The sequence below is a fragment of the Dysidea avara genome, chromosome 6 (genome assembly GCF_963678975.1).
Source record: "Dysidea avara chromosome 6, odDysAvar1.4, whole genome shotgun sequence".
NCBI classification, from domain to species: Eukaryota; Metazoa; Porifera; class Demospongiae; order Dictyoceratida; family Dysideidae; genus Dysidea; species Dysidea avara.
Genome location: NC_089277.1, coordinates 19,797,210 through 19,810,545, shown reverse-complemented (window position 1 = coordinate 19,810,545; position 13,336 = coordinate 19,797,210). Strand labels below are relative to the sequence as shown.

Genomic DNA, 13,336 nt, shown 5'->3' with positions numbered 1-13,336 from the left:
TAGAAAGTGCTAAGAAATAGTTATCAGACAGACAACTATCTTCACATTTACACGGCCATGTCACTTGATACCTTCCTCTGTCAAACTTAATACTTTTGGTAAATCTTTCAAGAGCTTCATCATCATCATTCACCATTATAGGATCATGTATACCAACTGCATCTAGACCCCACGAGTCCTCTAATCTGGGATTATTAACTGCTGGAGTACTTATAGTACACTGCAGGCACAGCTCTGGTATGATTTGATTAATTTCAGTTGACTTGATCAAGCTGATCTCTCCACAGGGTGGTTTGTTTCCACTTCATATTGCTACAAGGTGATGTGTTTCTAGCTGAAATCTCTACTGGGTGACTTAAAATGTAGTTGAACTCTTTAAAGGGTGACTTGATCAAGCTGATCTCTCTACAGGGCCACCTGTTTGTAGTTGATCTCTATAGGGTTACTTGTTTCTAACTTATCTTTTCAGGGTGAAAGCTCTATTAGAGTATCTTGATCTCACACTTACTACACCGAGTTGGATTTTGTGTTATAACTCTGTGACTTTAAATCTGATTCTTCTAAACTATTGAATGGCCTTTTCTAAGGTGATGAATCCATCTGTATATCGGTTTTCAAATCATACCACTAAGCAGTTTGTCTGGTAGGTGTGATTTTTATTAGCTAATCTTAATTGTGTAATTCTTACACACTGTTGATTGATTCACCGCATCTTCATGGTCTTTAGCTCAATTTCTTTTAAGGCAGTGTCCATATATTCGTCTGGCAGCCAGACATGATTTTTTCACTATTCATCTGGCAGTGTCACCTATAACTCGAGTATCAAACACACTAGTTGTATAAAGGTAAGTTTTTGGGAGAGTTCGAGATGAACTAGGGTTGAAGCGAGATACAGACAGTGAAAGTCATTCTAATAGGCAAACATCAGGTTAGCATTAGGGTTAGAGTCAGGTTCAGCTTTGGTTTGTTTTTCACTGGGTATTCTTCTTATATAGTTTTCTTCTTGAATGACATATAATAAGGTAGAACTAAGAAATCTGGGTAGCTGGGAGCCACATAGCACAGTGGGTACGACACTGGGCTCACACACTGGAGGTCCCAGGTTCAATTCCCGTTCAGGGATCTTGGTCTATTTTTTCATGTGAGGACGGACTCTTTTTGTCTTATTCACATGACTGCCAGAAGAATAGACACTACATTCTTTCAAACCACAAAAAGGTTTGAGGTTCAATAGGCTTGAGTCAATTATGCCAGCATAATTTTAGGGATAATAGGGAATGAAAAGCATAATGCAAAATGGAGCATAATTGAAGCATAATGGGGTAAATTTCTGCCAAAATAAATATAATAACTTCTGCTATAACAGTCACAAAGTTGAAGGCTAACCTGTTTTGGACGAAATGATTCCTGACAACAAGAAACAGTACACGTTTGAATGCTTTTCATTGTGGGTTTGAGTTAACTAGTACCAAGGCATGGCAAGGGAGTTTACTGTAGTTGAGCCTCAACCATGAAATTTGGTATTATCTAATGCGTCACACTGTCTGATTTTGAATGAAATGTGATGATGATGAAATGATGATTATTGTTATTAGAAGACAATAGCTGCTATGGTGGAAGCTCTGAGTTAGTGTTGAGTAAGGAGCTAGTGAACATCTGGACATTGAAAATAGTTAAATCTTACCAAGTCTGCAGTGAGACTATCAAACCAGGGAAATATTTCAAAAAGATCAAGATTCTCTAATAGAACAGTGAAACATTCTAATAGTGCAGTCATCACATGTGACAACCATTTAAGTGTTTGTCCCCAGGATACTGATATGTTCTTGGTGCTGCAAATACAAGTTTCATATTATACTGAGTGGTTGCTGTACTTTGAAAACCACGCAATTGCTACAATTCAGAAGATTGATCAGAATTATTCAGAAACCATGCATAATATAAAATTGTGACCAGGTCTGACAAAATGGGGCTTATAGCCCATCAAATTGTGGCTATAATTTCAAAGTTTGAACTTTTTCTGTGGAAGAACTCCGCAGAAATAAAAACATACAAAATAAAAGCATAATGCATTTCTGAAAAGCTTTAAAATAAGCATAATAGGCAGAAAATTTGGGAAATGCCAAAAAGCATAATAGGAAAATTTTGGAGCATAATAGACTCAAGCCTAAGTTTCAGTAGTTAGATTCAATAGTTAACCTATCCACATACCGATTTTCAGCTTCTTCCCATAAGCAGTTTATCCTGTTGGCATGACAACATATTGGTGTTATCTTTCATGAATAATTGCTAATAACTTCTTGACTGCTAATTGTATTCCAGCCAAACTTGGAACCAAGATGTGCCTTTATACTCCCCTTCTGTGTGCCAAATCAAGGCAATTAGATATTGCATTCGGAGAAACTTTGCAAGTGTGCAAAAAGACAAAGAAAAAGAAGAAACAAAAAAATGGAGAAACTAAGCCAATTTTAGAAATTTCATATCTCAGGATTGATTAAAGTGATTTTGCTGAAATTTGGTATGCGGAGTACTGACATTGATGGGCGTGTCCACAGCAAAAATTGTTATGTTTCATGAAAGGCAGCACAGAGTTACAAATGTATGAAAATTGTGTTTTCTTTCTTCCTGTTGATATACCCACGATGTAGCATGCCAGGTATTTAGGCCGCACAACTCACTACCATGTACCTTGATATGTTTCTGAAACTGACCGTGTGAATATGTTTCATTTTTTTGCCTTTATTGAGCACAAAATTTTATATAGGCAACATACAGTAGTTGATGTATAAATTTGAGCATCTTCTCTATAATGCTTTCAATATTATCTAAAGCACTGTAGTGGGTGCAATATGGAAAATACAGCATAAGTATACTCACTGCACCTTCTGAACATGTATCCCCTGTCCATCCTGCTCTACAGCTGCAATTATCAGGATTTATGCACTCACCATTATGGCAACCTTTCTGGCAAACAGCTAAAGAAAAAATAGCTACATTATATATATTCTTGCTACCAGAAACTTTACGAAAGTTGCAACTATGCCTATAAAAATATGACAAGTGGGCACATAACTATTTCAAATTTTTGCTGTTGCACATCACCATATATTAATGCTATTAATTTATATACTGCCATGAAACTCTCAACACTTACAAATCATTTAATTGGCTTTATACCTGTAATGCAAGTTACAGAATGCAGAAATTTTATCCTGGTACTGAGATATTAGTACATATTAATTATTTATAATGAAGTAGGATTCCACCAATGAAAAAGTAGTATAACAAGAGATGATGGTAGCTATGATTTCAATGCCATTTTCCACATTGCTACAATGCCTAGTAGGGATATTCCCTCATAGCTAGCTACCACTTTCTCTCAATTCACTACATTTATCATCGGAACCCTACTTCATTTTTTAATTAATATTTGTGACCAGGCCTGGAAAATAGGGTATGTGGGCACAAACTACACCTCACCAGACAGTGTTTCATATCTCAGTACTGGGATAGAATACTTTTAACTTGTGTTTTACAGCCAACTAAATGTTTAATAAGTACTGATAATTTCATGGCAAAGCAATAATAGAATACAAAGTTATTGATGTATCAAGGTTTGAAAAAGTAGGCAATTTTAATGTGCTCACATGCCCTATTTTCATAGGCCCAGTCATATTTTTATTGCACTAGTTTGTTAACTTTTTGTTAGAGTGTATATAGCTTTAATACATGTGTTGCTCTATTGGAGAATCTCTATCTTGCTACTCAGCTATGCAATATATAATGTTGGGGGATGGTGCAATACCTTGTTTTCTACAGAGCCAGATTATTTCAAGATGTAGCCGCAGCAATGATTATTAGAGCTGTAGTGACATGTTTTGATCATTTAAGGGGGAGTGGCACAATCATTCTATAAGCCCAGGTTAGCTGCTACCCAATAGTACCTGAGGAGCTAACACTTCAAATAGTTTCCTGTTGTCTAAAGTACTATGCTACTTCAAAGAGAGTGTCAATACAGAAAATTGATGCCTTGGTATGGTTTCCTGGGATGAATAACAAGACAACGATTTCATTGAAGGTAAAAGGAATAGCAAAGAGAAAGCAGACATTTATCCAAACTACAAAAGGCACATCTCACTGATGAATTGTCGTTGTGGTGTAAAGTGGTGGCCATGCATTGCTTTTTTCGGCTTCAGTTTAGCTTTGTAACTGTAGTCAGGCAGGTAGTGAAGCGGGCAGACTAAATTATGAGTTTTGGCAAGTACAGTATGTAAAATTCTGTATCCAGATACCTGCTTTTTTACATTTTAGCTATTTGACATTGAATAGAGTAAGACTATTCCGTGAAGGTGATTTTCATTGTATATGATATTTCTATTGTGGATTTTAGGTGTGGGTTTTTAGCAGCACATGATAAGTCACTTTAGGGGGAACCTTACTAAACACTGTTTGATTATCTGCAATCTGACGGGATGTAGTTTGTGCCCACTTACCCTGTTTTTGCAGCAATTATCTTCAATAGAACAAATATCTATAATTAGCTATGTGCACATTTTGTGAAAGTTTTTATGGCTAAACTTAGTATTGATAATGAATCATAGTCAGCATTAATTTCACACACAAGATCATAATACTGTATTTGAACCACCACACAAAGTCATAATGGTACTCAACAAACCTTCTGTACAGTCTAGACCTTGCCATCCTTCTGCACAGGCACATTTATTAGGAGATACACAAGTTCCATTATTTTTGCACCCTTTGGAGCAGATTGCTATACAGTAGATGAATGTCTGTACATAATGTGCTTGAAGCAAGTACCAAAACAGACAATGTGCATCTACATACGTACATATCAAGTATAAACCATAACTATTGCTAAAACAATTAACACGTATTTTTACACATATACAATTTTAAAATTGTTTCATATGCCAAGACATGCAATGGTGTATCATGCAGCCAAGAAAGCTGACAACATGGAATATTACTTGGTAGAAATAAAACATGACTTTCATGCATGCACACTGTAAATTCAAATGGGTTCAAATGACCCAAATTTTTAGGGTTGTATTACAATTCAAACAACCACTTTTTGGTAGTAATGACCCAAGGATGTACTTGTTTAATGCCCCAAGGGTTTCCTTGTTTATTTTAACTTTGTAAGATATACATAGTCATTATAACCCAGATGCCCTATAGTCTCTTCAACCTCTTAGTTAAGTGGTTGAAAGAACCTTGCCATCAGGGTCATTTTCACCATCTGTTGGTAAAATTAAGTCACATCACAAAATATTTGTTTATTTATTTGTTTGTTTACGTCAATCATTAGTATTAACATACATTAACCTATCTATGGCATAATATCCACAATATTATTGTTACATACTGCATCTTAATACATTAAACATACCTGGCCTTATGGAGTTTTCAAATTGTATATAAAACCTATGTTCTCCATGTTCACTTTTTATTGTGAGATGTAACACAAATGTTATAACGGCCAGTGTACTGTAAATTTAACCATGTAGCTGGTCGTCTAATCTTTACCATAGTAGACTTGACAATACACACTGAAATTACCTATTTCAACATCCTAAGTGAACAGCTATATTGACCTTCCCTGGTTATTCTGACTGATTTAGTTTAAATGCCAACCCTAGTTACAACCACCTGTAGATGGTCATTTTATCCAAAACCTCTGTAGTTTAAATTTACCCATGGAGGCCAAATTGATCCATTCAAGTTTACTGTGCATAAGGCCATGGTCACTTCTTTGAATGCACAGGATTTGCAATTTATCTTCCCACCAGGTAGAACTACTGGATTAGTCACACACCCAATGTTATTTTAACCATTCCATCCATCTTTAGATATAGCAGCCAAACTTGACTTTTTCCTTATTTCCCTTCACAAGGTGTTTGTGAAGGACTATAGACCTTTTTTTTCTTACATACTTTACAAAGGTGTTTTACCATAAACAGAAACCCTTTCTTTGATTGACTTGACCTTTAATTGACACACTTAAAAGAGTACAAAGCTCATCCTACATTTCATGCTAATACTTGGTGTTGTGGATGAACATTTGTGTAAGAACAGATTGATTGCTGTCATGATTATTTGTATACTACTACAGTGAGTGCAATATAAAATAATTATAGCACATGGTTAGGGATGCACCGATTTTGCCATCAAAATTTTTGGAAAATACGTTGGTAAAAAAGCAAAGAGCAAAATGCTGGAAGATAGGTGGAAATTGGAAAAATGGGCACCAAGGAATGGCAACTTAGCACATTTTGTATGATAAAGATCGAGATACTCTAATAGAACAGTTACACATAGTATTAGACAACATATGCTCATAGGAAATGGTGCTGAAAGATCGAGATACTCTAATAGAGCAGTCACTATACGAAATATTCTAATAGAGCAGTCACTATATACAAAATATTCTAATAGAGCAGTCACACATGCTTGTAAGCTTGAGATACTGCAATTAATTTTTACTAATGCTAAGCAAAATAAAAAATTTTCGAGCAAAATATTGAGCAAAATAGGTAAGAAATCAAAGAATTGCTGGAAAGAAAAATAGGTGGAAAAAAAAGCAAAATAGGCTCATCCCTACACGTGGTCAAGAGACAATATAACATGATATCAAGCAAATATCTGTATACTTATAAGCACTGCACCTTCTAAACATGTATCTCCTGTCCATCCTGCTGTACAGCTGCAATCACCAGGATTAATACATTCACCATTGTGGCAACCATTCTGACAAACAGCTAAAAATTAAAGGCAAACTAGAGGTCAGCTACGTTGTATAAATACATTCTTGCTACCTGTAACTTTAGGCACGTTACAACCATGCCTGTAAAAATAGGACATGTGGGCACTTAAAATTTGTCTATTTTCTCAAACTTTGTAGCACATTACTTTTAATGCCATCATTATACATACTGTCATCAGTACTTACAAATCAATTGATTGCATCCCTATTATACTTATTACAGAATGAAGATGTCCTTTCCTGGTACTGAGTATTATGTTCATGCCTACTTTCCCTGCCTTTGCAGGCCAAGTTACAAATATCTTCAATGGATCAATTTAAAAATGTTTGAATTTTCATGACCAAATTTAGTACTGATAATGAATCTTAGTCAACAGTAATTTCACACACAAGGTCATACATTTGAACTACCATACAAAATTCATAATGTAACTTGACAAACCTTCTGTACAGTCTAGACCTTGCCATCCTTCTGCACAGGCACACTTATTAGGAGACACACAAATTCCATTATTTTGGCACTCTTTGGAGCAGATTGCTATGAATGTCAAGAGCAAGTGGAGATAATGTGCTTCAAGCAAATAGCAAAACAGACTACGTACATCTACATATGTACATCTCAAACACAAAATCATAACTGTTACTAAAACAACTCAATGCATGTTTACATAGCATATAAAAATTATAAATTTAAAAATGAAGTAGGGATCCAAGTGATAAAAAGTAGTGTAACAAGAGATGAACAATGGTAGCTATTACAGCATAGCTCATGGGAAATCCCTACTTTCAGGGGCGTAGGGAGGGGGGGTTCCGTGGGGTTCAGGAACCCCCCCCTGTAAAATTTAGACTTCTGCAAGCAGCATTCTAACACACCATTTAGTATGGTAGGACAAAATGAGTGAGCAATATAGTGTAATGGCACAGCACAACAATTGATATAACTTACATTCATCTCTCAGGGAAGGATTCACAGGGGTAACATGAGCCCTCTTCAAAACTTGTTAAAAAGATCGATATACTCTAATAGAGCAGTCAGGTATATACTCTAATAGAGCAGTCAAGTATACTCTAATAGAACATGCATGTAAACATCCATGTCCATATGAAGTTTTTCATATATTCCAACATTAAATGCAAAACTTACCATGACCTTATACTGCTATAGCTTTGGTGTGCAGTGTTTAAGGATATAGAGCTCCAGTAATTTATCACTTGTGTTATGCAAGATGAATTCATGCTATGCATATTTGTATAGTTATATTGTTTTGATTGTCATTTGTATCAGTGGATTCATGGCTCCTATACCACAGTGAGATATAATCATCACTTATTTACAGATTACTATATCTGTCTCTATGTGTTATGCTGTCTGTTTCCACTAGGTGACTTTATCTAGTACTACCTTCATCCCAGGGGCACTTAATGCATCATAATTAATGTACTTTTTGCATAAAATATAGCAATTTGCTGAGTTTTGATTTATTAAATATTGAAAGTCTCTCAGCGGCTGGGGGCTGCGCCCCCAGACCCCTGCTTCTACTAACTCAATGCTGGTGCTGGAACCCCCCCTTAAAAAAATCCTGGCTACGCCCCTGCTACTTTGGAATTAAACACAGAATAATTGCTATACCATGCCAAAGTGGGGATTTCCCACCGAGCTATGCTGTAATAGCTACAATTGTTCATCGCTTGTTTCACTACTTTTTATCACTTGGACCCCTACTTCTTTTTTAAATTTATATTTTTTATATGTACTAGTTTGTTTAGACTTTTTGAAAGCACACAGCTAGCTATAAACATGTGACTGTTGTATTAGGGTGACTCCTGTATTAGAGTATCTCAAGTCAGCCTGTAAAGATGTGCACTTGCCCAAAAAGGGGCATGGTGATTGTGGTTTCAATCAATTATTAGAGTATCTTGTGTCAGTCTACCAACTAGCCATTCCATTATAAATGCAGCTAACATAAAGGGGTGTGGTCATCGTGTTTATTATTTTTATTTGGCCCCAATTGCACTCCCATCCTCCCCGATCTCTAGCTAGCTATAAGTTAAGTCTAATTAATAAAAATACAAAAAGCAGAAAAAAGCAGCTAAACCTACAGAGCCTGCACAGACCTACAAAACACCACATGGACCACCAGCATACAGGGTGTGAGCATACACACAGCCAACCCTGGACAGGGGCCTTAAGAAGAAATCCCTACAGACTACGTGGTTTCAATCGATAGATCGATATACTGTATAAATGCATAGAATAAGTAATGGGTGTGATCTTGTGACTTACCGTGAAGCTACTGGTACCTGGTAGCTATCTAGTCAAACAGTGGCATAGTCTAAGCGCCTTAAATAATCTTGCGGCATCTATTGCCATATGCAAGGAAATTTTGATGTAAGAAAAATTTTAGGAATTCACAGTTTAGCAGATTTTACGAATGATATGTTGATGAAAATCAAGAAATTGTAAACAAAACTTGTACTTTTAAAGATGCTCATAAGCATTAGACGAATTTGAATTAAACCGATTTGTCAATTGTTTTCTGACATCAAAATTTCCTTGCGTACGCTATGCTGCTTAAAGAAAGTGTTGATACGGAAAATTAATGCCTTAATATAGTTTCATTGGATGAAGAAGACAAGCAGCCTGATTGAAGGAAGATAAAAGAAAAGACAAGGCACAGAGGGCACACACTCGTCAGAACCTCAAAAGGCACATCCCACTGGTGAGTTTGTTATTGTGGTATAAAATGGTTGCTGTGCACTGCTTTGTTTGGATTGTGGCTGTGGTCAGTCAGTCAGGCAGTCAGGGAGTTTAGGCGATTTAAAAAAAAAACACTATATCAGGCCATCTGTAAGTGTTTTGTTATAATTTATTTAAACCATATTATATAATATATGGACTAGTACTGTTCCATAAAAGGTGATTTTCATCTTGTAAGATGTTTCTAGGATGATTTTCAAAGGCAGAATTTTGGGCAGCACACGAAATTTACACCTGGATTCCTACTTAAACGGTACTATACCATACGTACCATTTGATACATAATTTTATTATTGTTTCATGTGCAAAGGCATACAACCAAGAAACCTGACATGCCACAACATGAATATTAATTTGTGACCAAGTCTGGGAAAACCAGTCTTATTGCCTATTTAAAAGTATCAAGAAATGCTGGTTTTAAGTATTTAGTGCGTTGTACCTTACCAATGGTTGAAACTAGGTACACCAAATTTTCACGTTTTACACCAATTCCTTACCTTCCAGAGCATCCACTGTGAAAGTAGCCAAAAACTAAATTTCCCGCTATTTAAGATAGTTTTTTTAACTGAGGTTGACTGTATCAGGCAAGCTCCAAAAAGGGTGGGAAGCGGGGGACCTGGAAGGCAGGAAACATGGTGTTCAAAAACTGAAAAGGAAGGCATAGGGATGAATTAGGCCAAGTTATTGGTCATTCAGGTCTCAAAATTGGCTAAAATGAAAGGAAATTCACAGCAGAGGTACTTATTCAACACCACAGAGCTGTACAGCCACATACAGCCAGAGGTACCAGGGTTCTAGAGGTTCCAGAGGTTCCAGAGGTACAAGGGTTCTAGAGGTTCTAGAGGTTCTAGGGTTCCAGAGGTTCTAGAGGTTTCACAGATTCCAGAGGTTCCAGAGCTCCAGAGGTTCCAAGGTTCTTGAGGTTCCAGGATTCTAGTGGTTCCAGTGGTTCCAGGGTTCCAGAGGTTCCAGGGTTCTAGAGGTTCCAGAAGTTCTAGGGTTCCAGAGGTACCAGGGTTCTAGAGGTTCCAGAGGTTCTAGAGGTTCCAGAGTTCCAGAGGTTTCAGGGTTCGTGAGGTTCCAGGGTTCTAGAGGTTCCAGAGGTTCCATGGTTCCAGAGGTTCCAGGTTCTAGAGATTCCAGAGGTTCTAGGGTTCCAGAGGTTCCAAGGTTAAAGAGGTTCCAGGGTTCCAGAAGTTCCAAAGCTCCAGGGTTCCAGGGGTTCTAGTAGTTCCAGGGTTCCAGAAGTTTCAGGGTTCCAGAAGTTTCAGGGTTCTAGAGGTTCCAGAGGTTCCAGAGTTCTAGAGGTTCCAGGGTCCTAGAGGTCCAAGGGTTCCAGAGGTTCTAGGTTCCAGAGTTTCCAGGGTTATAGAGGTTCCAGGGTTCCAGAAGTTCCAAGGTTCCAGGGGTTCTAGTAGTTCCAGGGTTCCAGAAGTTTCAGGGTTCTAGAGGTTCCAGGGTTCCAGAGGTTCCAGGGTTTCTCTAGAGGTTCCAGAGATTGCAGAGTTATCAAGGATTTCAGAAGCTCCAGATGTTCCAGGGTTCTAGAGGTTCCTGGGCTCTAGAGATTCCAGAGTTCTAGATGTTCCAGAGTTATACTGGTTCCAGAGGTTCTAAGGTTCCAGCGGGTTGAGGGTTCCAGAAGTTCTAAAGGTTCTAGAGTTCTAGAGGTTCAAGGGTTTTAGCATTTCCAAGGTTCCATAGGATCCAGGGTTCTAGAGGTTCTAGGGTTCTGGAGGTTCCAGGGTTCTAGAGGTTCCAGAGGTTCTAGGGTTGCAGAGGGTTCAGAGGTTCTAGGGTTCCAGGGTTCTAGAGGTTCCATGGTTCCTGAGGTTCAAGGATTCCAGGGTTCTAGAGGTTCCATGGTTCCAGAAGTTCCAGAGGTTCTACAGTTCTAGAGGTTCCAGGGTTTTAGCATTTCCAAGGTTCCATAGGTTCCAGGGTTCTAGAGGTTCTAGGGTTCTAGAGGTTCCAGGATTAGAGAGGTTCCAGGGTTCTAAAGGTTCTAGAGGTTCTAGGGTTCTAGAGGTTCCAGAGGTTCCAGGGTTTCAGAAATTCTAGTGGTTCCAGAGGTTCCAGGGTTCTATAGGTTCCAGAGGTTCCAGGGTTCCATCGGTTCCAGAGTTACCAGGTTCCAGATGTTCCAGGGTTCCAGACAAATAACCTAAAATATCAGTATTATCATTTACCCTAATAGATCAGTCACCATTCTAATAGAGTAGTCATTTCCATAGTTCGGTTAACCAAGAATCTGGATAAGTCCGGATAAGTGGGTCTGGATAAGTGAAGTGTCACTGTAATAAATCCTTAATGATAACTTGAACAGCTTAACTTGAAATGTATAGGCCTGAAATACAGCATAATCACTATAATACTATGTGCGTTCTTTGCAATTGCTAAAAAGTATGACTAGAGATTCAAACGTGCAACACCAAAGTTTTAGAAGTTTCATGCCCCCAATATTCCCTAGCTGGAGCAAGCTAAGTATGCTGAGTGTGTTTCACAAACTAGAGTACGTGCATCATTTCATGGTCAAGCATAAGCACTGCAAAGTCTAGGTCTTCCAACCTATTTAAAATTTATACACCCCTGATGAGGCTCATAAATTATTATTCTTTAGCTTACTGGCTTCATAATTTCTGCAGGTTTGATGAGCACTATCCCAATTACAAAAGAAATGTCACTTGGCAAGTCATTGTTTTTCCTACCAATCAAAAACTTCATGTTCTGTCTTGTTGCATGTGCTATAAACCCTGGAGTAGGGTAGTTAAAGTTACCATTTCAGAGGAATTACTATCTAATCAAAAACAGCCAAGCTGTAAAAAAAGGAGTGTGGCCCTTGAAAATGCTATGGTGAAAAAAGATGTGAAATCCAAGGTGGCGGCCAAGAAATGGCTGTGATGGTAGGTTAATGGTAAAAATTTTAATAACGACAATTCAGGTAAATTTGGTGCCGCTTGGTCAATTGGCACAAAATTCACCTGAATTGTTGTTATATAAAATTTTTACCATTAACCTACCATCACAGTCATTTCTTGGCCGCCACCTTGGATTTCACATCTTTTTTCACCATAGCCTTTTCAAGGGCCGCACTCCTTTCTTTACAGCTTGGCTGTTTTTGATTAGATTTCACTTCTTTTTGTATTTGTATACCCCAAAGCCGGCCTATGGCCAGCTTTGGGGCTTTTTAACCTATATATTTTTCTTTACCACAGGAAAAAGAAAAAGATGAAGTAGATTTTATAAATACTTTAACTCATTCTGATTTTATCAGGAAATGTATAAATTATATATATAATGCATATATCAAGAGTTCATTATATTATGAACTCTTGCATATATTTATTACATGTCAATTAATCCCCACAGGATAATTTGCAGCTGATCTCCTACTGGGCCGGTGACTTGAAATGTAGCTTAACTCTCTAGAGGGTGATCTGCTTGTACGTAGATGAACTCTTTACAGGATTCTCTCTACAGGGTGACTTGACTCTAGCTGAACTCTCTGCAGGGTTATCTGTTTGTAGTTGAATTCTCTACAGGGTGATTTGTTTGCAGCTGAAATCTATACAAGGTAACTTCTTCTAGCTGATCTGTCTACAGGGTGGCTTGTTTGTAGCTGGTCTCTCTACAGGGAGATTTGTTTGTATCTGAATTCTCTACAGGGTGATTTGTTTGCAGCTGAACTCTCTACATGGTGGTTGCTTTGTAGCTGAACTCTCTAAAAGGTGACTTCTTATAGCTGAACTCTCTACAGGGTGATCTTTTAATAGCTGAACTCTCTACAGGAT

At 37.6% G+C, this 13,336-nt stretch overlaps 1 protein-coding gene across 2 annotated transcripts in view; it reads right to left on the bottom strand.

Moving 5' to 3' along the window:
* LOC136259110 (uncharacterized) overlaps positions 1-13,336 on the bottom strand; it is a 294,792-nt gene that overhangs the window by 134,834 nt on the left and 146,622 nt on the right. For both annotated transcript variants that reach the window (XM_066052532.1, XM_066052533.1), the window contains exons 5-8: positions 7,230-7,325; positions 6,690-6,782; positions 4,679-4,774; positions 2,883-2,975 (exon numbers count right to left, since the gene is read on the bottom strand). In XM_066052532.1, coding sequence (XP_065908604.1) covers positions 2,883-2,975; positions 4,679-4,774; positions 6,690-6,782; positions 7,230-7,325 — 378 coding nt within the window. The remainder of the gene's footprint in view (positions 1-2,882; positions 2,976-4,678; positions 4,775-6,689; positions 6,783-7,229; positions 7,326-13,336) is intronic.